This window comes from Glossina fuscipes, unplaced genomic scaffold, assembly GCF_014805625.2.
Source record: "Glossina fuscipes isolate IAEA_lab_2018 unplaced genomic scaffold, Yale_Gfus_2 127, whole genome shotgun sequence".
Classification (NCBI taxonomy): Eukaryota; Metazoa; Arthropoda; class Insecta; order Diptera; family Glossinidae; genus Glossina; species Glossina fuscipes.
In genome coordinates this window covers 236,544-249,021 of record NW_023998470.1, presented here as the reverse complement: position 1 = coordinate 249,021, position 12,478 = coordinate 236,544, and the positions used below count along the sequence as shown (strand labels likewise).

General features: G+C 36.1%; 1 protein-coding gene across 3 annotated transcripts in view; it reads right to left on the bottom strand.

Annotated features, from left to right (window-relative positions):
* Positions 1-10,073: 10,073 nt before the first annotated feature.
* The window catches only part of LOC119640762 (N-sulphoglucosamine sulphohydrolase), a 6,374-nt gene continuing 3,969 nt past the window's right edge, over positions 10,074-12,478 (bottom strand). Inside the window, exons 1-2 of one of the 3 annotated variants that reach the window (XM_038038988.1) lie at positions 11,767-11,885; positions 10,074-11,710 (exon numbers count right to left, since the gene is read on the bottom strand). In XM_038038988.1, coding sequence (XP_037894916.1) covers positions 10,167-11,696 — 1,530 coding nt within the window. In that variant the 5' untranslated portion in view covers positions 11,697-11,710; positions 11,767-11,885 and the 3' untranslated portion in view covers positions 10,074-10,166. Of the gene's footprint in view, positions 11,711-11,766; positions 11,886-12,478 lie in introns of those variants that run through there. The other 2 variants (XM_038038990.1, XM_038038989.1) reach the window with 2 other exon arrangements.

The following is a 12,478-nucleotide window of genomic DNA, read 5'->3' as shown; positions in this document are numbered from 1 at the left end:
TAAAAATAATTTCAAAAAAGCTTACGTTAATATTTGCTTAGTTGCTTGTTTCGCCCCCTGTGACAGGATTTAAGAAAACAGAAAAAACAGAAGTACCGCTCAAACTTGAAAGTTAAGAAAGTAATAACGCTTTGATGTTTCCAAGAAACGCAGGCGTACAAATATTGATGATGATACTTTTTATAGGCAGCATCTCCCCACCAAAAGGTATGAGTACAAATTTAAATAATTATTCACAAGGAATGCAGGAATAAGTTAAGCAAGTATTGGCTGCACGTGAAGAGTAAAAGAAACGAAGCAATGTGTCGTAGAAATACCAAAGGATTTTTCTTCCCCTCTAACGCGGCAATTTAATAATGATATGTACATGTTCTGATTACCTGATATACATTAAAACAATTAATATCCCGCTTGCCGGTGACAGGGAAAGATTGAATTATCGCCATATGCAAGCATTGTTCATATTAAAACTTAATACGTATACGTAATCCACCCGCAAATAATGGTCATGCTAGGGAGAAAGTTCTCTGAAAGCAATTAAAATATCACTGTCAGGATGGCGCGGGGCGACTGCCTGACTGAACAAATCTTGCATATTTGCTTGTGATGATGGATATCAAAGATTCGCACCTAAGCAAATTAAATTTTCCTCCCAAGGACATGCCAAAGCTAATTAATTAAAGCGACATCGTCAGCGAAGTATAAATATTTTTGTTTGCAAACGTGAATAGTATGCAAGAGGGATTGTCGCTGGTAGCTAAACATATGCGACATAAGTAAGAGATGCGCAAAGAAGAAGGCGAAAACAATTTTATGAACATGAGTAGCATAGATAGAAATGGTTGATGATGTCCAGTTAAGAATGCGATCGCGAATCACGTAATTTCCTTGCATACATGTATTTATGTGTTTACATAAACGCAAACATGTTAACAATGCAATGTTGCTTATCATCGTATCATTGGATATAAAGTAGACTTGCCTTTGCCTTATCGTTATAATTTGTAAAACATGAAATCTTCTAATTATCTACCAGAGCATTGAGTAATTAAAGTTAATTTTATTAAAATGATTAGAATGTTTCAATCATTGTGTTCTAGTAGAGTCTTAGAAGTCTCGCTAGCATTCGCATAACTTAAAGCGTATGTTTGCATACTTTTCTAAGGCAATGATTTTGTTTAGTTAAGAATTCATTCACAACACAAACACAATCCGCTAATGCAATTACACACTCTTTCCACGAGTTTCCAGGCAAGTTTACATACTAATTCCGTTAGCAATTCTTTCGCATATATATATATATATAGAAATTGTCTTGTCTTAAACTTTGGCTTTTTTTTATTTTTATTTTTATTGTTTATTTTTTCGAATGTCTTGCTAGCACAACTTAAAATGAAAATTATTTTTCTAACGACTTTGGAAAATCCCTTATATCATTTAGGGCATCACTTTCTCAAGCTGTCTAATTAACTGTCAAGTTAAGATAAAACTTTTAAGAGGAATATTTTATTAAAAATATTAATTTTTAAGACAATTCAATTATTTTCATCTTTAGAACAAAGTCTTTGCATTTTCGTTAATAACAAAAAAGCTGAGCTAACTTTTACCATAAATTTTAAATTTAAAAAATGTACCAATAAATATAAATAAATTCTTTCGCAACGACATTTCTACTTATAGAAAAAAAGAAAAAAAAATCTTAAAAAGAAATTAACTGATGACAAAATATTTGCTACCGTTTCCGCTCTGTGTGCCAAGGCTTTGATTAAACTTACGCTACAAATTTACTGCATTTGCCCCATTAAGCCACAGGCGTACAAATAAATCTTTGCACAAGTTTTCAGCTCTTCCTGACGGTATTCATGTTTACTACTTGCCACTGCGCATGCTTACCAGCAATTTAATGCTGGTAAACAAACACACCTATGCTTTATGCATTTACCATCTGTAGACTGATTTCAATATGGAGTTTACGGAATTGTGACGTTCAGTTGAGTTTATTCGCATATTATAGGCCATCTGCCATAAAATTCCCATATAAAGAATTAGCACGTTCCCGACTGCGAGTTTATTTTAAATTCACCAGCTCAAGTGTTCGGTTCGGTAGATTGAAATAAGAAAAGAAAATTTCAAAAAAAAAAAAAAAAAAAAGACAACATTGAACACTCGCAAGTAATATTTTTATTAGTATCTGTGAAATAGTTTCTATGTATAATACTTTTTTAATGTATGCAAAGAATCATTTAGTGAAACAGTTCTTAAATTCAAAGAAAAACGTTATACTCGTTATGTGAGCACACGTTCGAGTACCTTGGGCTTCAAAGAAGTTTTCTTAGCTTAAAGTGGATTAATAGGCAAACTATTTTGTATTTGTACATACTATCGCGAATGTTATGTAACTTTGATGAAAATATTTTGCCAAATTTTGCTCCATTCCAAGGTCTTAGGTGATTGATGAGACTATTTTCTTCATTTTCGTTCCTTTCGAAGTGTAATTCAGTTTTACTATTTTCGGTCGTTTCTTGATCTTCAAGTCGTTAATACAGTAAAATGGAAACTTTTCCAATAACATGAACATCAACTAGGGAGATCAATAAAATCAGAAGAATTTAAAATGTTATGTGGAATGAGAAGCGGGTATGTGTGCAACGCCTCTTAGCGGAAAAAAACCAAACCAAGCACATGTTTCTGGAACAAGTTCGACTTGACTCAAATTGCGCACTTGCGACTTTGACAGACCTAGGCGGGGGATAAGATGATTTGTTGGACAACCTCTCTGCAATCTTGAGTCTATGAATCGTTAGAAATCAGAAAATCATGAGATCAGTGCTGGCGAGCATAGAAAAAATTTAATGAGTAGAGATTTTAAGTCCAAATTGGTCCGCATTTCGATTTCGTGCGCACTGGTAAGCTTCTGCAAGAAAATGCAAACGAGGCGAACAAAGCTGCTAGGAGAACAGTTACTTAACCGATAGGAGTTGTCATTTAAATTATGTATATCCTTGCAGTGTGCATCCTTCTGTCTGTCTTCTGTTGTTCGAACAATCAGGATCTCACATTTTGAAATAGAAAGCTAAGGCATATATTCTTATAAGTCGATGGCTACAGAATGACTTTGAAAATAGGAGTTAGTCGCCTGCATGCCTTTAATAACTTGCAAGCTACGATAGAATGTCATTGCAAAACTTATTAAAAATATTGAGAAGAGAAATTCCAAATCTAGCTTAAATTTGGGGCAAAGAAAATATAATTTTTTACTTGTTCTATCCACCAACGGCGGCTGAGAATATAGTGTATCAGTCTTTCCATTTATAATGCCCATAAACACGTATCAGAGACCTCTTAAACTGTACATGTGTTTGATCGACGTAATCGTCACTCCATTCCTTTATTTATATATTTTTATGACCTATCGTTCAGTGGTTACCCCGTATAAATACAAGAATGCTCTGAGGATTAGATATTGGAGAAGAGAGATAGGAGACCGTATGTTATGTCGTTAGCGACCGATCATTCGTTATAGCTGCGGCGACCAATCCATCATAATTAATCTACCACATTAGACCCTGACCCCCCTGGTATGACGATGGTCGGGTTTCTAGCGGGAAAACGATTCCTATCGTAGAACATCATTGCTAACGAAATGCTCTGTACACTTTTAGGTAAAATTTTAAAGCGGAAATAATCCATTCACAATCACGTTCACAATAAGCGAAAATCTAGCATAGAGCATTATTGATCTAACATTAGCTTCATACAATAATAGAAACCCTCCAAAACTACTGAGCAGAAATTGAGGTGGTCAGCTTGCAAATATTGCCACAAGATGTAAAAGAGGGATTGTAGCCTTACAGCTTATAAGAGATGTTGACCTAAGAATCCTTACGAATTTTTCTTAAGGTCAGCTAGAAAGAGCATTGATCAAAACTTATCGCCATTAGGCAATTGATGCGCCCGCGTATAATAAAATACTTTCCATTATATATTCGCCCTAAAGCGAATATATTTTTCATATATATATATATATATATATATATATATTTTTTTTTTTGTTTATTAATATTATTACATAAAAAATTTCACTTCAATAAAAGTTTCCACGCTTATTATCATGTTCGTATCGTTTGCCAAAAATGTGACAATAATTTATGATACAAATAATGCATGAGCGGCGCTGGTTTATACCGGCACAATAACAGCAACAAACCGTAAACGATAATTAATTTTAAATTACTTTAATTGAAATGTTTTAATATATTATTTTTTGTTGAATTTTTATAAACAATAAAAAAACCTTTTGCCAATCGGAAAGTTCATGTAACAAGCGCTTTCAATAGATTTCAAGCAGTTAAAGTATGCAATACATGGAAAAAGGGAGGCCTTCAAAAGACCAATGGAAATAATCGAACAATTTCTCCAAATGCATTTTTTGCAGTCGCCATGTATATGTGTTGTACTCAAAGTCCGTTACAGTAAACCGGTTGTAAGAGTAAATAACTAATTTGTCTGAAATTGATGTCGCGGATATGGATCGCACCGTTGTCGATACAATTCGTACGTAAAAAAAAAGCTCTTGTCGAAAGACTGAAGGAAGAAATCAAATTGTGACCCAGAAGATATGTCGACTGAAGGAGAAATAGATATGTTGACCTCTCAAGAAATTTTAAGACGAAAGCTTATACATAACCTAACTTAACGAAATTTCTCATGTTGCTTAGAGCGGTTTCGATTTCGATCCATAAACTTTCAAAAAAATTCTATATCAAGAAAGTAATTATAACAAATACATAGACAGTTATATCTATTTACTCAAACAAAACAGAAATATGCTTACAAGTGCACACCGAATTAATGATCGAAACTAGAACAAGCACTTATGCATAACGAGTTAAACCTTAAGGCATTTGTTCGCGTATCAAGTTCTATGAAATTTCTTTTCTTTTACTTTTTAGCTGGAAACATTAAACCACATCAAAATGCATTTGATGGCCACAGTTCATACCCAGTTATTATTGGCAGTTTTAGTGCCGACAATTTTCGATCGCTTATTGGCCGCTACAAATGCTTCGCAATTGAAAATGCCTCAGTCGGCAATAACACAAAATCATCATCAAAATGTACAAGCAGTGCAACAACAACAACAGACTAGCATTCTAACGCAGCCAACTCAGCAATTGAAAGCTGGCGTTCAATCTGCTACAATGCATGATTCAAATGCGAATCATAACAATCAGCAAAGTCTTGATGTAAGCTCAGCGTTAGTATCTAATCAAATGCCGACGGCTCACTACGCTCAGAGTAATGATAAGAATAATGTCATGGCGGACTTGTATAAATCCTACAATTCGGAGGAAGATGTTACGGACTCATCGTATCCCATGTTGAGTGAATTAAAACGAGAAAATCAACCAGCAATCCCAGGCGCAGGAGCAGGCACGATCCAGCACGGTCCTTATCCTTGGAATTTATATCAAAATGATTATGCCCAGCAGCCCTTAAGTAACCTGCCGCCGCCTTCCGTTGCAAATGCCATATTTTCAAATATTTTTCCATCTTACGAAGGACCGACAGTACATATGCCGATATGGGCCGCTCCAGCCCCTGTGTTCGTGCCTTACCCATTCTATATGCCGACACAAATGATGGCAGCACCTGTAATGACTGACAGCATAAGTTCGAATTATGAAGACTCGCTGCCCCGTATGGCCACCACCAATGCTGCAAGACGTAGTGATTCTTCCGTTAGCAACAACTATCCCAACAATTCTCCTATTTATTATGTACGACTTCCTACTCCGCCCTATCTGTTTTTACCTAGTTTTAATGTATTACCATATCATTCTTCAGCGTTTGCCCACTTTTCCCCATTCAGTTCAATTTTCAATGTACCCGTAAACTTCATGTCGAATGGTAAACCGAACAATATCTATCAAATGGGTGGCTCTCCGAACGATATCCAAACACATCTGCAATATAATCACGTGCCAAGCAATTACAATTCGTTATCCTTTGGTCCCAAACAATCTCAGCCAAACAATCATCCTTATGATCCCACTTTAACGCTATCCACTTATGATAATCCTTCGCCGTCAAATGTTCTAAATTCAGCTTATATCGGCTCAATGTCGGACCAACCGGATTCAAGGCTAACGCATTTAAAACGTCATTATTATTTTAATGGTCGTCCGGAGGATATTTATGTTTTACAAAATAATTTAAAAACTTTATACTCATCGGAGAAGAATTATTATTAGACCAGGCTTGATAAGAATATGAATATATCGTTTACCCTATTCTTAAGAATGACTAAAGTAATTGTGTAGTTGAGAATATTTTTAAATATAATGCTTGCGAGACTCCCTCGTTTACCAACTATTATTGGACTTTTATTGTTTGAATGTTTCAATTGACAGGGATAGGCAGGCGGATCGAGTGCGGAACTGGATTATGGATTTATATCAATTTCATCTTAGTCTTAAAAACGAATAATAAAAACATTACAGTAGTCCACAGCCCACCATTAAATCATCCTACAGTTAAGAGAGTGAAGGAACGGAGCTTTCCGAGTCGATCCACTTTCAACAGACATAATCATTACAGATTGTCGCCTCTAGGTTGAATAAAAGGATACAAGACGGACGGACGGAGAGACAATCTTATAACGGTACGATGAAAGATGAGTCTTCATCAACTTCTTCTGGTTGTTGCATGCATCGACAGAAACTTAATATACCCTTAGGCCACCCCACAGGCTTAGGGGCGAAATAACCAAAAAAAAAAAACGTTGCTAAACAGCAGCTTAAAACCAACTGGACTTAGAGATGAGCACAACAATCTTTATATTCTAGAGGAAAGGGCATTAAAATAAGTTTTTATTTCTAATAAAAGAAAGTAAATTCTTTCTTTAATTTTATTAATGAAACAAAACAACAAAGCAATCATTTCAAACTACTTTAGATATTTACTAAATATAATGATTAAATGGACCCCCGAACGGGTTGTTGTACTCCCTGGATGGTTCGTTCAAATTGTAACTATTTAAAAAATTTAATTTTCCATTTCCCGGCATTGATTTCATATTCACTAGCGGTAGATCATTTGATGACCATAAACTGCCACCAGTGCTGGGTAAAATATTATCCATTAGACTGGAACTACTTCCGAAACTATTCATATTATCAATGAGTGTCGGAGCAGAGGGCAAAGGTGAAAACTCATCGGTACGCCTTAAAATATTTCCTGGCATCATGGAACTCCAACGCATTGGATAATATGTGGTTGTCAGCGGTGACGAATGCAGAAACATGTGCGCCGGCGGACCCGAATAAAAGCCACCGATAGGTGATGTCGCCGATAAGCCATTGTAAAAACCCATTTTGGCGTTCCGCTTATTCAGTTTGCTTGGGCCAGGCGCTAAATTGTTTTTTTTTTTGTTTTCAAATTTTAGAATTTTTTAGGCAAAACACATTTTCAAATTTCACATAACTCACCGATTTTGAAAGTCGCCTTCAGTTTCACATTGCCATTCGATTTTTTTACTTGACCTCTAAGTTTCTTGGGAGCCATTGCTCCACTTTGAGCCATTGTAAGGACATAGAGAATAACTATTATTATGCAGAGTTTGTAAGAGGCCATCTTCGCTTCTCTTTTATGAGTACGTCTTACGTGCAGTAAGTTTAAATATTGAATGATTTCTTAGTTGAATTCGACTTAAAATTATAGTTAATATCGCATCGATCATGACCATAGGGAAATTTTGAAGTTCAATATTAAATTCACTTGGATTATTGCCAATGTCAAGACTTTGCCAAAAACAAATGTCGTAACTTATTTTATTAAAGTGTGTTAAACTAATACCAATGAGGAAGATTTGATTATGAACGCAATTTTACTCATATCCGTCATCTTGAAGAATGAAGTTTATTAATTTTGTCAATCGATTCGTAGGCTATGCTCAATCAGCATATGAATCGCTTAAGTTATGTGTGTCCATACAAAAGTGAAAGTACAAGTTCAAGAAGTACGAGAATTATATTCGGTTGGGAGCAAATCTTTTATATTCGAAACCATTAGGGAAAAATATTAATTTGCTTACTCCATAATATTGGGTAGGCCTGGCAAATCTATTCTATTTTTGTAGAATAGTTTTGTGGGAATTTACGCCGCGCATATGTTGTAGCTCGTGAGCAACGAGCAAAGGACACGGAACGCAAAGACTTTCTCAGTCCTGGTTGTATACTTCCGTTTCCAAACTCTTTTCCAAATTTATAAGTGATATCTTATTTTTCATAAAGGGGAGAATGTGCACAACAGATACGGATGGACAGACGAATAGACCGAATTTAACGGATCTTTGAAGCTTGTTCATTCTGCGCGTTATAAAGGTATTGGAAAAACACTTAAGTTTTATTACACTACAATATTGTATAGGCGTGGTCACTGGTCCCCATTTTTGTACAGGTATTACAGCATTGCCGATAGAATACATCTTCAAATTTTTATAGATTTATCAGCTATAGTTTATAAGTAATAGCCATAAACAAATTTTTCATTTCTTTCGAAAAACATAGGTGTTCTCAGTTTACATGGTACTATGACCGTGTGCTTCGACCGAATCGATCCATTCTGAATATCAACATACCGGCAAGAAGTTGCGATGTTTCTGCCGGATTTGAAAGCAACAATTTCATTTTCGCGGCCAGGGAAATGCTTACAACAGACATTGCGGACGGACGGACAGACAGATATACTTAAATCGATGCACTATTTGATGCTGAAACTTCCTTCTCACCGTTGCAAACGTTTTGACGAAATTCTTGGGTGATGATCATAAAAGTACTGTGTATAGTCCTCAACTTCAATTTAAAAAAGCCTTATGTGTCAAAAGCGTCGCCTTTTTGATACGCTTACAGCTAATAGCAGTTCGTCGGTTAAAATGTGTCGGTTTAAGGTATTTGCCAATTAACATTTCCTTGTCTCTAAAAGAAAACAAAAATGAACCGGCAAGTGGAAGTATTAAATAAATACTAAATAATATAAATACGTTACCCCGCACTGACATTTTTCATCTTTCGACAGCTTGAAAACTTAAAATCGGTTGTAAAATTGTTGTTGTTTAAAAGTTGTTAGTTAATTAAGCCTGTTAAGCAGACATAACGCTGATGCTGATTCAGAATCTTCTAGAGATAAATAAAGTAGAGCAACCCTATCTGGCGACAATTCATCATCGTTCATTCACATCATTGAACCTATCGTAAGAAATGACTTCGAAATCGACTTTTGTGATTTGGGAATTGATCTTTGGGAACTGTCCAGGTTGATCCGAGAGGGCGTCTAAACTCTATCTCATTGGCGTTAAAGCATGCCTAGTACCTCGCTTTGCATGCTGTCTTATTTGAGCTTCGAAGAGCAACTCAGTCCAGCTAGAGCTCATAAATTTTCATAGGATTCTTAAAATCGGACTTGCTTAAGTGTTTTCCTAACATTTTAACTAATGTTTTAGCCAAGAAATAAGCCACCACATCGCCAGTCATCTCCAAAGGTCTCAATTCTCGCAATTTCGGCCTAGATTGTACAAGACTTTTTAAACATAGAAACCAAAGCAGTTTGATCGAACAACTATCATTCCCGCCTCATATAGGCCCATTCTGCTTTTAAAACTGAAAACCACTTAACTTAATGTTATAATCGGACAAACAGACAATCAATGTGGGAAGTTGCTGCAAATATTATCCCGTACAATACATTTTCCCCGGGCCATCTGCCCACAATATCCCAAAAAAAGACGAACATCAGACAGATTCTTTGGTGAAATAAAAAGAAGAAGACACAAGTAAATTAGAGTATGAAAAAAGTTGCTCTGGATTCCTCTAAAGAGAAATCTGATAATGGGGCTCCTGCGATTGACCTAGCTTGTGCCGGGCCCCCTTACCTTTTCATCTTACCTTTTCACCTCAACTTTCCTAAATTTGGCAAATTTCTCCAACACAATGTGGGCTTAACTCTTTTTTCCACATTCCTTTCATCGACGGAGTTACATACAAATTGAGAGCAAGTTGAATGTTTCATCTAAAAAGTGTTTCAAGTTTTTATTACACTTTCTTAAAAATAAATTTCTCATATTATTTTTTCAACTTGAGATAGTCTAAAAGTAAAGCTTAACAATTTCATAAGCTCTCATGACCTAAAGTAAGGCAAACGGGATTGTCTTTATAGATTCCTTGGGCTTGTAAAACAGCATGCGGTGCACAAAGCCATGGATCATTAGTGCTCGCTTGCCATTCGTGTAAACGTTGTTTCAACACTTTTAACACATTCTTATACTCAGGCTGTTCTGCTAAATTGTGACGTTCCATGGTATCGGATTTTATATTATATAACTCCCATTCAGGCCGTTCGTAATATGATTGTAGTGAACGATACCAGGGCAAGTTGTCACGATGAAGAGTAGCATTGAGTATTTGCTGGAATGTTGGCGAAGTATAGAAATCTTGATCAATAGGAAAGTACGACCAATAATTCAAATTATGAATCAATTTGTATTGTCGTGTACGTATCATGCGCATTGGATAATCCATAGTGATCTCATGATAGCTGTGAGAACCATAAACCGCATCGTCTTCCTGCGGTCGAGGCTCTTTGCGTAGCAAAGGCATAAGTGACTTGGATGAAAATGCGGAATTATTGAGCGATAATTGAAAGGCATCCAATACGGTAGCATATACATCCATTAGTGAGACCATAGCACCAGTGGTCTCGTGATGTCTATCTTCGGCATTAGGCGAGGCCAAAATAAACGGTGACTTTATACCACGCTCATATAGGTTAGTACGGGCCGCCGGAAATGGTGGGCCATTATCTGAAGTGTACATAACTAAAGTGTTGTTTGCGAAATCAAAGCTTTCCAGCTCTTTTAAAACCAAGCCAACACCCTGATCCAAACGTGAAATGGTCATATATTGGGCGGCCAACTCTTTTCGCACCACATCAGTTACGGGTAAATAAGCGGGTATGTCCAAGTTCCGCCAGTCATAATAAATGGGCTTCCAATCTGGAATTGTGCCCATGCCCTCTTCGCCCGTGCCCCAGCGTTCGCAAAATTCACCGTATTGCGGTGTTACATGACCGCAACGATGGGGATCATGAAAACCTATCATTAGGAAAAACGGTTTCGCCTGCGTTTTTGCTTGCCGCAGAAATTCTCTCGTATACAATTTGATGTTGGTGATGTTACGGCCAATCTGATTAATGGGATGTTTTTCTTCGGTTTCTTCAAAATCAAATCTAAAATGATCGGCAGCGCCGACATGCTTTTTACCAATAATACCGCTTAGAATATGACCGTTCGATTTTTCTCTTAAGACATTTGGCAGAGATTGTATATTCGGCAAGACATTGAAATTATGAACACTATGATGCAATCCATACATTCCATTTGAGTGGCTGGCTTGGCCAGTTAACAATTGAGCCCGACTTGGCGAACAGCTGCTGACTGAAGTGAAAGCATTGTTAAATAAAAGGCCTCGACGAGCTAAAGCATCTAGATTCGCTGTTTGGCTAAACTTATTCAGATAGGCTCCCATTTCTAGGCCAGCATCATCGGCCAACAATAGAAGAACATTTTTTATTTCATCGCCTACAGCAGAAGCGATAATCAAACTCGCAACCAGCACTCTCACGAATTGCAGCATTGTCATGTCCGTCTTAATACCTATTTAATAAAATAAATGAAATAATTGAAGACAACATGTATCTTTAGTTACATACAAGCGTCGTTTACGTTAATGTTTAATGTTTAATGTTTAACAACGCGGTAGAGAGGCATGAGAAACCGTAGCTGAATGGGTGCCAAAGCCAAACTAAACAAAGAGCAAACGAAAGTCGAGCTTTTTACTATTTTTTCTTTCGCTTACTTGATATGTTTGCACCACCAGCTCTCCAATATAATATAACTCAGTTTTTTTTTTTTTGTTTTTTCTTTTCTATACCGTTCGAATTTATTTTAATCAAGTTTTATGTAACGGATTTTATCTAACCTTTTTATTAGAGGTGAACGTCCAATTTAGGTTTCTCTTCGCTTACATATTTAAAAGTTGTTCAACGTATTTTTTTATTTTAAAGTTGAAAATCAAAATAAAATTGCTATTAATAATTATAGGAGAAAATTCCCCTTAAATCCGTTTCCAATAACAAACATTAAAATATTTATCAGCTGAGCTGAATCTATGGCACGTTTTTTTTTTTATGTATAATTATTGCAAAGCAATCGAAACTAAAGCATGCCTTCTAGGCAATCTAACAATGAAGCAACGGAAAAGTAAGTGACATTCACCTCCAGATGATTCATGGATGACGCAGGCTAAAAATGCAATGCAGAGAACCGAGTGTTCAGTAATCAAGCTGATTATCATACGATTGCCATGAGCCAAGAATTAATAATTGTTTTGAGCTTTAACAAAACAAAATAATTAGATTAGAA